Below are 12,682 nucleotides of genomic sequence, written 5' to 3' on the forward strand. Positions count from 1 at the left end.
TAGAGGTTTTTTTTTTGCGGTACGCAGGCCTCTCACTGTTGTGGCCTCTCCCGTTGCAAAGCAACAGGCTCCGGATGCGCGAGCTCAGCGGCCATGGCCCACAGGCCATGGGATCCGGGGCATGTGGGATCCTCCCAGACCGGGACATGAACCCGTATCCCCTGCATCGGCAAGCGGACTCTCGATCACTGAGCCACCAGGGAACCCCCTGTTAGAGTTTTTTGTTTGTTTTGTCTTGTTTTTTTTTGTTTGTTCATTTGAAGATTTCTTCCTATATATTCATAGGGGTATTAGTCTGTAGTTTTCTTTCATTGTAATATCTTTGTCTGGCTTCGGTATCAAGGCCGTGCTGACGTCACAGAATTAGGAAGTGTTCCCTCCTTTTCTATTTTTGGGAAGAGTTTGAGAGGATTGGTGTTAATTCTTCTTTAAATGTTTGTTAGAATTCATCAATGAAACCATTGAGTTCTGGACTTTTCTTTGTTGGGAGGTTTTTTGATTCAATTTCTGTATTTGTTCTAGGTCTTCTGAATTGTTCTGTTTCTTCTTGAGTCTGTTTTGGTAATTTGTGTATTTCTAGGAATTTGTCCGTGACAACTAGGTTGTCTAATTTGTGGGCATACAGTTCATAGTGTTCCCGTATAACCGTTTTTACTTCTTTGGGTTTGGTAGTGATATCACAACGTGACATTTTTAATGTAAACTCAGTCGTGCTTCTCTGTGATGGCTTCTCACAACCTATAAGGTAAAATCTGCCTTCCTACCTGACTGAAAGATTATTATGGTCTTTCTCGATTCTTACTATCTTATGTCTTAATAATCTTATCTGTCAGTATTCTGCAGTTTCTTTGCACTAGCACTTAGAGTTTCCTAAAGCAGTGATACTGTTTCCTATCTGTCTCTTGTTCCAGGTACCTTGCATACACTGTTCCCTCTGCCTAGAAAGTCTTTTTCTGCTCCCGTTCCCACTGTCTACCATATATATATGACATTTGAGTGGCATTTGAGCAAAATTGTAAAGAAGAAACTGATACGTATCCATTTCAGTTCTTTACAGTTTTGCTCAAATGCCACCTCACTCATCAACACTACTCTAACACCTTAGGCCCAGTCGTTCCACGCTATGCAGCGCCCCCAGCATGCCATACCTATTCAACTTTAAATATCTTTAGCTACTACACATATGGTAGATGACTTCCAAATCTTTCTTCCCCTGCCTAGATTTCTCTTTGAACTCTAGACAGATACTGTGAGGTGCCTCTGAGACATCTCCCCTGTATTCCAGACTGAAATCATGATCTCCCAGCCTTCTCAAGCTCTCAACATGTTTCCTTTAACTACCCATCTCTCTGAGAACTCCACTGTCTCCAAATAGCCCAAGCCAAAGGTCTGAGCCTCATGCCAGACACCTCTCTTTCCCTGAGCCATGACCAATAGCATCATCTAGTTGAGCTTCTGTAGTTAGAAAGACACAGTGATCCATGGTTTGTATATAGTCTCTGATTTCACTACAGTCCAGAAATATATAGGTGTTATTTCCACTTATAGGAAGCAATTGAGGCTCCCTGGGGTTGAATGACTTGCCTATCATTCACTGCTTAAAACTGGCCAAATCTGGATTCCAAGGATCAAACCCATGCAGCTTCCTTTCAGCCCCAGTAATTCCTGACCCTCTTTGCTTGTCTGTATTTCTCAAACCTATCACCTTGTCTAAGTTTCCATTGCCACCTTCACTTCTCTCTTTCTGTCACCCCCTACATCCAGTGCAGTAGCAAATCTGATTGGCTTTGTATGTAAGTTGAGAATGTGAACACTTCTTACACCTCCACAACTAACAACCTAGTCTCCTGGAACAACACAAGTGCTTTTTAATTGATCTCCCTCCTTCCATCTTTGCTCTTTACAATCTGTCCTCAACTGGCCACCCACAGTGATCTTTCTAAAACCCGAGTCAGATTTTACATATGTGTGTGTAGATAACATATGTATTACATTACTCTCATTGGCTCAAACCCTCAAAGACCGTACATCTCATTTAGAGTGAAAACCAGAGCTGTACCAGAGTCTGGAAGTGGCCACGTGACCTGCACCCCCCGCCCTTGTGCCCCAGCCTCTCTGGCTTCACCGCCCCCTCTGCCTCACTCCAGCCACATGGCTTCCTTGCTGTTCTTTCAGACGCACTGAGCTCACTACTGTGAATAGGTCTTTGTATTTGCCGTTTCCCCAGCCTGGAACGCCCTTCTCGGGTATCTTTATGATCTGTTCTTGTGCTTCTGTCAGTTCTTGGCTCAAATTTCTTTCTCTCTCATTTCCATTACTTTCTTAACCCTCACCCCATAGTCACCTTCTCCTTCACTGTACTTACATCCACCTGAAATATTACGTATTTGTTTAATTATTTATCATTTATTATAAGCTCCATGACAACAGAGTTTTTCGTTATTGTTTATTGCTGTATTCCCAGCCCTAGAACAATGCCTGGCGTATGAGAAGCAGTCAAAGAATATTTTAAAGGAATGAACAAATGAATCAATGACCACTGTCTTAGTTTATGTCCAAATCATTTCTGGCTTGGTGTGGAACATTGTTTTGGCCTCCCTGATTCCAGTTGTGTACTCTCTAGCTTGCTAACTAAATTATACTTCAGTTTCAGTCTCTTCTTCAAGTCCCACCGCTTGCAGAATATACATCCTTCCAGTTTCTTATGCTTATCAGGGTCTCTAGGATTTGGTTCCAGCCTTCTAACTTCCTTTTCAAGTTGTTCCCCTAACAGTGTCTCATCTTCAGCCTTAGTGAACAGTTTTCGTTCCCCACCTGAGCCTTGCTGTTCACTCATCTGTACCTTTGTACATCTCCTTCTTTCTCCCTTGAATGTCACTCCCCAACTTAGGACGTGATAACCCCTGTGCATCCAGGAAGAGTCATCGCCCCCTCCCGTGTGCCTCTCTTGGCATTATGTTCATGGCATTGCAAGTATTTCTCCTAACGCTGTGGACTCCACTGAGGCAGGGCAGAGCGCTCTTTGTCACTGTTCTCCTTACTGAAGTGGTAGACACATTATATGTGATAAATATTTGTTAACTGAAGATGTCTGTATACAATTCTAACATTATCTCCAAGGACTTTCTATTAAACATGCTGTTTCCCTTTATCTTAAGACAAAATCAGTTTACCTCTAGCCTAGAGAAGGAATAAAATATTTTCCCATTTTTGGGGAATGTGAATTAATACTAAGTTGGAGTAGGCTGAAGGGTTGTATAAGAATCACATGTGGAAAGAAAGAAAAGGAAGCATCTCTGTTGCACTGTTGGAACTCCTTGCCCTTCCCTATTTTTAAAATGACTATAAAAGACCTTACATTTGGCTGATTTATACAGAGCATCAGTTTGAAGTCTCTTAATGACTGCATTTAAGTTCATGAGAACACAGCTCTTAATGTCTAGGTAGTCAGTTTCACAACCGCGACATCAGCTACTCTCGGCTGACATTTAATCCTCTGCCCTGGCCCTCGTTCAGCAGTCTGTTGGATTGTTCCAATCCCGTGTCCTATTGGAGCTTCTCGAACTCCTTAATTCTGAGCCATCATCAATGACTTCGGCATCCTGCCCAACTTCCTTTCCATTTCTCCAGCCTGCCACTGCCGTAATTTTCCCATGGTGACTATGTAAATGGACTTGAACTTCGTATCCCTCACAACACACTGGTGAGCTGAACTGTCTGAGAACCTCCTTTATTTTTTCAAAGAGATGTTTATTTCTTTAAAATGGTGTCAGCCAGGCAAATGGAAGAAAGTATAGTGGGCTCACATATCTCTGTTTGAAGTGAGAGACTTTTTTAATAGTTGGCCCTTGAGGGCTGGTATAGACTCTGAACCCAGACTGTCTGGGTTTAAATGCTGGAAACCACTTCCTCATTCTGTGACCTTGGGTAACCTGCTTGAGACAGAAGTGTGTGTGTCAGTTTCCTTCTGTGAAATGGGGATAATACCTAAAAGGGTGGTTTGTGAAGATTGAACAAGCTAATGGTTAGAAATTGCCAAGGGTCATTCCCGGCACACGGTGAAAGCTGATGTCAGCCCTTAAACCTAGTCCCTGTGCCAGAAATAAATAACTGTAATAAAACAGTGAACAAGACGCCATGTCCCCTGCCCTCATAGAACTCACATTCTTGTGGAGTACAGACTTAAACAAATAAACCTGAATAGATGTCTCATTGCATTTTGTGAAGAAGATTGGGAAAGGAAAAAATGGGGTGGGCTGTGAAAGAGTAGTTAGGGAAGAATTCTCTGAGAAAGTGGCTCTGAGTAGCCTAGAAGGTGGAGAGTAGCCATGGGGGAGAGAGCATTCTAGGCTCAGGGAACAGAATAAATCAAGGCCTGTAAGTGGAAAAGAGCATGCAGTGTTAGGGAAGTAAAAAGGCAGGGGGAGCTGGAGCGCGGGGAGAGAGGAAGAGGGCGGTGCAAGGTGAAGTGGGAGAGCAAACTGGTAGCCTTTCAGCCACATTAAGAAATTCATTTCGAATCTGATTTCAACAGGAAGCCACTGAAGAGTGGTATCTATTGTTCTTTTGACGTGAGGTTTAGAGAAGGAGCCAGGGAAATAGAAAACAGGGAATCAGTTTTAATTCTGTCTTACGTACGATCACAAATGTTCATTTATACTTATAAAAACAATTCAGAGTTTCTTTTACTTGAAAATAATTTCTAAAGACACCTTCTTTGGTTTCTTCAGAATTATTCCACAGCCTTTGGGTTACTTACATTGCTCACAGGGATTGCATCTATCAATCACCTATCTATCTTTCCCTTTCTTTCTTTCTTTAGTGCAACAAATATTAATGGAATGACTACTCTTGCCTTCCTGTTCCTTAGGACTAGTAAGGAGAGACATTAAAAAGCACACAAATAATTAATTACACTCGAGGTAAGTGTTATAAAGGAAAAGTAAAGGCTACTATGAGAGCATGTAACAGAAGACTTCTGTCAGAAAGATCATACAGGCCTCCCTGAGGAATGCATAGGAGGCAGCTAGAAAAAGAGAAGTGAGAAAGTACTGAGGCAGGAAGGCTGTGGTGTCTTCAACAGCCTACACTAAAGCTGATTAGTTGGGCTAGAGTTTAGGGGTTTCCCTTAAAGTAAGTAAGGATCCAGTAAGGACCCATGGAACAGTTTTATGTAGTAAAATGACATTTATACTTTTAAAAATCCCTCCACCTGCTGCGTGGAGCATGGACAGAAGGGGATACGGATGGATGCTGAGAGATTCAGATAGTATTTATCACCTGGGTCCTTTTGACAGTGTAAAATTGTCCATACATTACAGGGAATTTGCATCTCCTCTCCTATATAAAATGCATGGAGCAACCCCCATTCTTCAGGACAGTTACACACCTCCCCTAGTTCCAAACATTTCCTGAGGGGAGGGGAAACGGTACCACCTCTTTGAGAACCACTGCCACTGGCTATTGCAATAATCTAGGCTTTGGTTTCCGGAGTGAGGAGCTGCATATCCCAGGAGGCCTAGGAGACATCCACTGGGAAACGGGAAGGAAAGATTACAGTTGTGATCCCTGCTTATTGTGTATTTTAAAACTAAGAACAAAATTAAACTTTATTAATCATTGAATAGCGGGGCTTGACTTTGGTGCCCTCTGTTACTTTGGTGCCCTTGTTAACAGCTGGTTTCTTGTGATGTACAGTACTAAACGTGATCTGAGGGAAGGGTGGCAATTCCATGGTGATGCAGGTTGTCACTTGTTTGTTTTCCGTGCTTGCAAGGATTGCGATTTATGTGTTCCCAGTTAAGTGGAGATATGGATTCTGTTATCTGTTTTTAAACAAAATAATCTTGTACAAAAGAGTCCTTTACAGAAACTACAGATTGAAAATAATATTAATAATACAGACACAAGGCAACAAAAAGAAAACAACAGAGTTAATATTACTAGTCAGCAGCAAATTTAGATTAAACAAATGACACCATCATATCTGGAAAAAAGTAAACCAAAACACTGAAATTATCCAGAAGACATCTGAAATATGTTTTTGTCTACATTTTTCTTAAAAATGACTTTGACCCTAAATATCATATCTTAGATGTTGCCTAATGAAAATATGAAGTCATAATCATTAATACAAAAATGTTTATTTCATCTTTTTTTCAAATTCTCTTAAAAGTTTGTCTCTAATAATATAATTTATAAATACCTTAGTACACTTGGTATATTTTATTTAAAAATACAGATAATAGGTGCGTGCGGAAACGTTTTCTTAGTGCTGGAGAATCACTGTAGTCTAGGCAGGTAATGGTTTTCACTCGGGTTGTGGCAGCACAGATGGCGACAATTAAATGTCTTCTAGAAATGTGTGCGGGGAAGAAGTGGTAATTGACTAAATGAGGTGGGGATGAGGGAGACATTGGATCAAGGCTGACTGCCAGATTTCCAGCACGTGTCAGATGGATGGCACACTTTTGTTTTGAGAATTAGCTTTGGGAGACAAAGAGTCTTTTTTTAAATTGAAGTATAGTTGATATACAATGTTATATAAGTTACGGGTGTACAATACAGTGACTCACAATTTTTAAAGCTTATATTCCATTTAGTTAGTCCATGGAACTACATTCCATGTAGTTATTATGAAATATTTGCGATATTTCCTGTGTTGTATAGTATATCTTTGTCGCTTTTTTTATTTTTTTTATTTTTGCGGTACGCGGGCCTCTCACTGTTGTGGCCTCTCCCGTTGCGGAGCACAGGCTCTGGACGCACAGGATCAGCGGCCATGGCTCACGGGCCCAGCCGCTCCACGACATGTGGGAACTTCCCGGACCGGGGCACAAACCCGCGTCCCCCGCATCGGCAAGCGGACTCTCAGCCACTGCGCCACCAGGGAAGCCCTGTGGCTTAATTTACACCCTATAATTTGTACCTCTTAATCCCTTACCACTATATTGCCCCTCTCTCCTTCCCTCTCCCCACTGGTAACCAGTAGTTTGTTCTCTGTGAGTCTGCTTCTCTTTCGTCATATTCAGTAGTTTGTTGTATTTTTTCAATTCCAGTTCAACTTTAGACTTACTGAGTTTGCGGCACCAGTGAGCTATCCAGCAGGCATTTAGATCCTCCACTGTGCAGATCAGGAGAGAGGGCTTGGATCAGAGATAAGATATTGGCGAGTATGTCCATATAAACAGTAACAAAGAGCATGACTATGATTAAGGTCACCAGGGGAAAAAACACCTAATGAATGAAGAAGTGGGCTAAGGAACAGGTACTGAGATCCAGACTTCAAGGTTAGGGTGGAGGAGGAGCCTGTACAGGAAAATGGGGGGTGGGGGGTGGGGGGTGGGGAAAGGCCAGAAAAATAGAAGGAAAACAAGGAGAACAGGTCCTAATGGAAACTAAATGAAAGGCAGGAGGGAAGTGGCCAGGTATGTCAAATGATACTGAAACTTCATGTTAAATGAGGATTCAGGAGTCCCCATTCCATTTAGCCATGTGGAGGGGGTTGGTGACCTATCAAAGCTGTTTAGGGAGTTACAGCACTTGACGTATCAGTGTGATGGCAGTGGGCTTGAGGCACGCATGGAGGATGAGGATGTAGAACCTTCACTCAGCCAGCGGTATTTTTTGCATTCCAAAGTAACATTTGGAAGTTTGTTTCCTTTTTTGTTCTAGAAAAATTAGGAAATACAGAAGGGAATAAAGACAGAAGTGAAATGATTCCAAATTTCTCAACTGATGTCAACTAATATTAACATTAATCTCTTGATATTTTCCTCCAATACTTATTTATACAGATACAGTTACCATCTTTATTTCAGAATTGTAAATTGTGCATTAATTTTATTCTGTTTTCTGCCCTTTACATTTTCCCTTGCCTTTTTTTACATATTTTTTAAAGTATGATCTTTTTTTAACAGCTGAGAAGTATCTCTTCTCGTTATATCAAAATGAATATACTCATTAACTTTGGGCAAATAAGTTATTTGTAATACTCCACTTTTATAAATAATTCTGGGATGAACATCTTATATATACATCTTTGACTAGGAGCTATCATACTGGTAGTACTCCTGGCTCTTTTAAGGCTTGTGAAAATAATAATACTAATAATCTCTGTCCGTCCAAGGTGCTTTTGAGGAAGGGCTACTCAGTATGGTTGCACCGTCATCAGCACCATTTTCTTAGGCACATTCCAAGCCCCCGTGTAAACTTATGTTTGGGTGTGTGTGTTGTTTTAAGTACATTTCTTGAAAAGAGCATGTGTTTGCATTTTCCATTTTACCCTAATTTCAGAGCCTTTAAGGGTACTCAGTATTTTATATCACTTATCATAACTCATGTATTATATAGTCTGTCATTGTATTTTATGGTCTTTCATGTTCCTGGGTCTTTCCTTTTTATCCCGATTTTTACTGCATGACATGAACTTACCTGGCTTTGTTTTTCAGTGACTTTAAAGGTATATAGTCTGTTTTAAATTGTGATTGTAAAACTTATGTTTACAAAGGTATTTCATAAGAAGAACGTCCTTTCCTCAGACTGATTGGAAGCATTATGTTTGTCATGGAAAATTATTCTGTTTGCTTTCAAATCATTTGTATATTGCAGGGAGCTGCTACTCTTTATAGTAGCTGTGTTCTCTCTCGGACCCCACATGTGGTAGCTGTTGTAGTCTCTTCTTTCCAACCTGCTGATGATTCTTTTTGCCAGAGAAGATGAAAGAGAAAAACTAGGCACTAACATTTATTGAGTGTCTTCAGTACAACATCCATTTGCATAGATTACCTCATTTAATCTTAGTATTAATTCTGTGAGATAATGATCATTGTGATCATTTTATAGGTGAGGGAACTGAAGTTAAAAGGCATAGTTTGTTCATTTAAACTTCCTTAGGAAGTGATAGAATCAGGTTGAAACTTGGTTAGTTAATTCAACAAATACTTATTTAGTGCTACTCTATAGGCACCGTCTTATCCCTTAGGATATATGAGTGAATAAAATATATGAAGATTCTCTGCCTTTATGGATCTGAGGTCAGGGTGCCAGAGTAGTTGGGTCTTTAGTGAGGGCCTTCTTCCTGGTTATGCCTCACATGGCCCTCCTTGGTGTGTGCATGCAGAGAGAGAGAGAGGGAGAATCTGTGTCTCTTCCCGTTTTTATAAGGGCATTAATCCCATCACTCCATCCTCATGAGCTCATCTAACCCTAATTATCTCACAGTGGCTGCACCTCAAACACCATCACATTAAGGATTAGGGCTTTAACTCATGAATTTTGAGGGGACACAAACATTCAGTCCGTAGCAAACTCTAAAACTTATTTTATGTCACACTATGCTACTAAGGTGTAATTCAAAATACATTATTATTGGATTACTCCCTCTCTTCACCAAACTGGGGGCTTGCCCTTCTGTGTTTCTTGTTGCTGAGCATGTAAAATCCCGCTTCTCTCATAAAGAGAGAGTGAATCTTTTATCTGTTTTTGTATTTTCACATGCTTCACCTCATTCAGAACTTCGGCTTTCTTTCCAGTATTTTTACAAGGCTTTACCTCTCCCATTATATTCACTATGTTTTTCAGGGAATTTTCACATTATTTAAGTATTTTATTTTATCGTGCATGTGCCTTTGAAGAATTGCATGTAAATGGAATTTTTGTGAATAACAGCAAACTTTGAATGAAAATTTGGTATTATAAAAGAATTCCATTTCATTTTTATTTTTGAATAACTATGCCTCACATCTTCTGGGTTAATTTAATATTTTAAATTATTGGGCTGTTTAATGTCTGTTGAGTCAGGTGGCAATGTCGCAGAGCTTACATGAAGAAAATGTGAAGTATTTTTAATTGGAAATAAAGAACTGGAATAGTGGATAACGAACTTCCGCTTAGGACGCTTAAAGCAGTGTTAACCTTTTACTTCACACATGGGTCCAGATTGAAGGGATCACCGGTGAGACATGTCTTGTGCTATTTATGCCATATACTAAAAAGATGCCCTCTAGATCAAGGCATTTTGTTTAAGAGGTTTAACGTGAAATTGTTAATACATTGAAATATGGGGAGAAAGATACTGTTTCCAGGGAGTCGTGTCTTTAGAGATGTTTAAAAATATAGTAGCTGGGGGAAGGGAGAGTGGTTGGGATGCGGAGGACACACATTAAATGCAAACAACTCTTGGAACTATAATTAATTTTCTTTACCTTTTACCTTGGATGTTAAGTTCCATTTATTTCCAGAGCATTTTTGTTCTTAAGCCTGTCAGTATATACTTGATAATAGGAATTTGCATATTGTATTTTGTGTAAGTGATAACTTGGTGTATCTTCAGATTTTTCAGTATAATGTGATTGGTATCTTTGGGTCTTTTCTAGGTTTGTGACTTGGCTTTTAGCCTGAAGAAAATGCTGATCCGACACAAGATGACTCATAATCCTAATCGTCCACTGGCAGAATGCCAGTTTTGCCATAAGAAGTTTACAAGGAATGACTACCTCAAAGTGCACATGGACAATATCCATGGAGAGGCTGACAGCTAATGGTAGCTGTAAAGGAATTAAGCCATTCAGAAGGGCTCCTAATACGAACCCCAGATTTCTCTCCGCTGATTAGCATAGCAGAAGTAGCGAAAAGTAATTCACTGGTCTCAGAGTTCTTATTTGCCTACCTTTAGAGTCTGTAGATACATACGCAAAAAAAAAAAAAAAAAAAAAAATCCTACTTCTGTCAAGAAGTGGTACAAATGGAAAAAAATAACTTTGTAGCCTTCCAAAATACTACTTGTGTTATGTCTTATAAAAATGGAAAAAGGAGCCATGGCTCTTCTTGGCCATCTCTCTATAGTGAAGTTTATTAACATACTCCGTATTAGGCATTTTTTATTGTTATCCTTGTGTGTGTGCGTGTCTGTGTGTGTGTGCATTTGTGATGCTGGTTATTGCAACTGGTTATTACTAGTTTAGCCAGAAAGAGATTAAGATTTCCAAGATATTTCACTGCAGATAGAGGATAAGGGGCAAGAGTTTGCAAAGTCTCAAGCATGATAACAGGATAAAACTTGCTAAAACTTGCTAAAACAGGCCAAAAGTTGATCTTAGTTAATAAATAGCTCCTTATAACAGATCAGTTTAAAATAAAGAGGTATTTAAGAACTGAAACATTGATTGAAATGTTGCGCATTTTAGACAATTCTCAGGAAACATTATTTCCTCTCATCAGTCATAGGCTGACATTCATGGTCTAGATAAGATCAACACAAAAAATGACCATAACACTTAAATATTTATCAGGCTGATCCTCCTTCCTGAATTTATACTAGCGAGCTTTAGAAATTAACAATATATAAATATATATAACGAAAAATGGAAACAAAATAGGTTCTCATTATCTGTTGACTGACAGGGTAACAGGACAGTAGGTATATTACAATATTAGTCATGATACACCTGGACCTTTACCCTCTCATTTCATCAAAGTGCACAGAACATATTAGTGCAGACATAACAGAGTCCTCAGAGCATTAACATTCTGTTTCACAAAAGACATTTTTCAGAATCTTGGCAGTAGATGATTCTGAAACACTTCTGAATTACTCTCAATCCTGTATAATTAGGAATCCAGAATAAAAAACATAAACCTGGCAATTGTTACGATTGAAATTATCACTGATGCTTAAGGGGAATTGAAGCAAGAAGCATAATTTCTTCCTTTAGGTTATATTTCAATTAAATACTTGAGAGCAACATACAATGAATAGCTTGTTTTGGGAGAAGAGAGGATAAAATGTAATAGTGTTGTCAAAGCAGTGTAGAAGAATCCAAAAACCAGAAAAAAATTAAAATGAAGCCCAATTCATGAACTTTCCTATTTGGAGACCATTCAGAAGAGAGAGGAAGTATAATTTTAAGGAAGGTTTTTAGTTTTACTGATTTCTGGAGAAAGGTTACCTGAAGACAGTTCTTTGAAGTCAGGAATCTTGTTTTAGAATTATATTTATGCTCAGTTGCAGTTTTAAAAAGAAACATAAAGATTCGTTATAGATGTTTTAAACTCTGTGAAAATACTAAATTTGAGACTCGCCAGAGACAATTTTTAAAAATATAAATGCCCAAATGATAATTTAGAAGATATCTAATAAGTATGGCTATATGTAGCATCTGTTCTGAAATTATAGACTGTATTTTATACAAATAGATTTTGGTCTTGTTTCTTCTCACTGTGTCATTTGTTTCAGTAGTATATTTTTAGATCTAAAGTGTTTTCAATTTAACATGACAGTGTGCTTAATATCATTTGAATATAAAAGGACAGCTGTAAAATTTAGTAGTGTGTATTATTTAAACGCGATCTACTCATTGCTTTGGATGCTGCCTTCTCTGTATGGGATGCTTCATAGCCCGATTATGTGATGAATGTGAACTTGAAAGGAAGCCAAATACCAATTTTGTATAACCTCAGTGACTCACAATTTACAGGGCTGCTGAGGAAATTACCCTCAAAACCATGTCATGTCCATGCTGCGGAGTGAGCCGATGATGAGGTGCTGGACCTGATCAGGCTGAAGGTTTGTAGTCAAGCGAAACTTTAGAAAATGGTGTGGAGAGACCTACTGGTACATCATCCTTTCTTTTGAAAGCACTGAAACCAAAACAGGTCCTTAAAAGACTCTTTGCGTGCTGTC

The 12,682-nt window shown here is 39.2% G+C and overlaps 1 protein-coding gene across 2 annotated transcripts in view; it reads left to right on the forward strand.

The window, feature by feature from the left end:
• The window catches only part of PRDM5 (PR/SET domain 5), a 209,615-nt gene extending 197,321 nt beyond the window's left edge, over nucleotides 1–12,294 (forward strand). For both annotated transcript variants that reach the window (XM_032633777.1, XM_032633779.1), the window contains exon 16: nucleotides 10,377–12,294. In XM_032633777.1, coding sequence (XP_032489668.1) covers nucleotides 10,377–10,541 — 165 coding nt within the window. In that variant the 3' untranslated portion in view covers nucleotides 10,542–12,294. The remainder of the gene's footprint in view (nucleotides 1–10,376) is intronic.
• The last annotated feature ends 388 nt before the right edge of the window (nucleotides 12,295–12,682 follow it).

Source organism: Phocoena sinus, chromosome 5, assembly GCF_008692025.1.
Source record: "Phocoena sinus isolate mPhoSin1 chromosome 5, mPhoSin1.pri, whole genome shotgun sequence".
Classification (NCBI taxonomy): Eukaryota; Metazoa; Chordata; class Mammalia; order Artiodactyla; family Phocoenidae; genus Phocoena; species Phocoena sinus.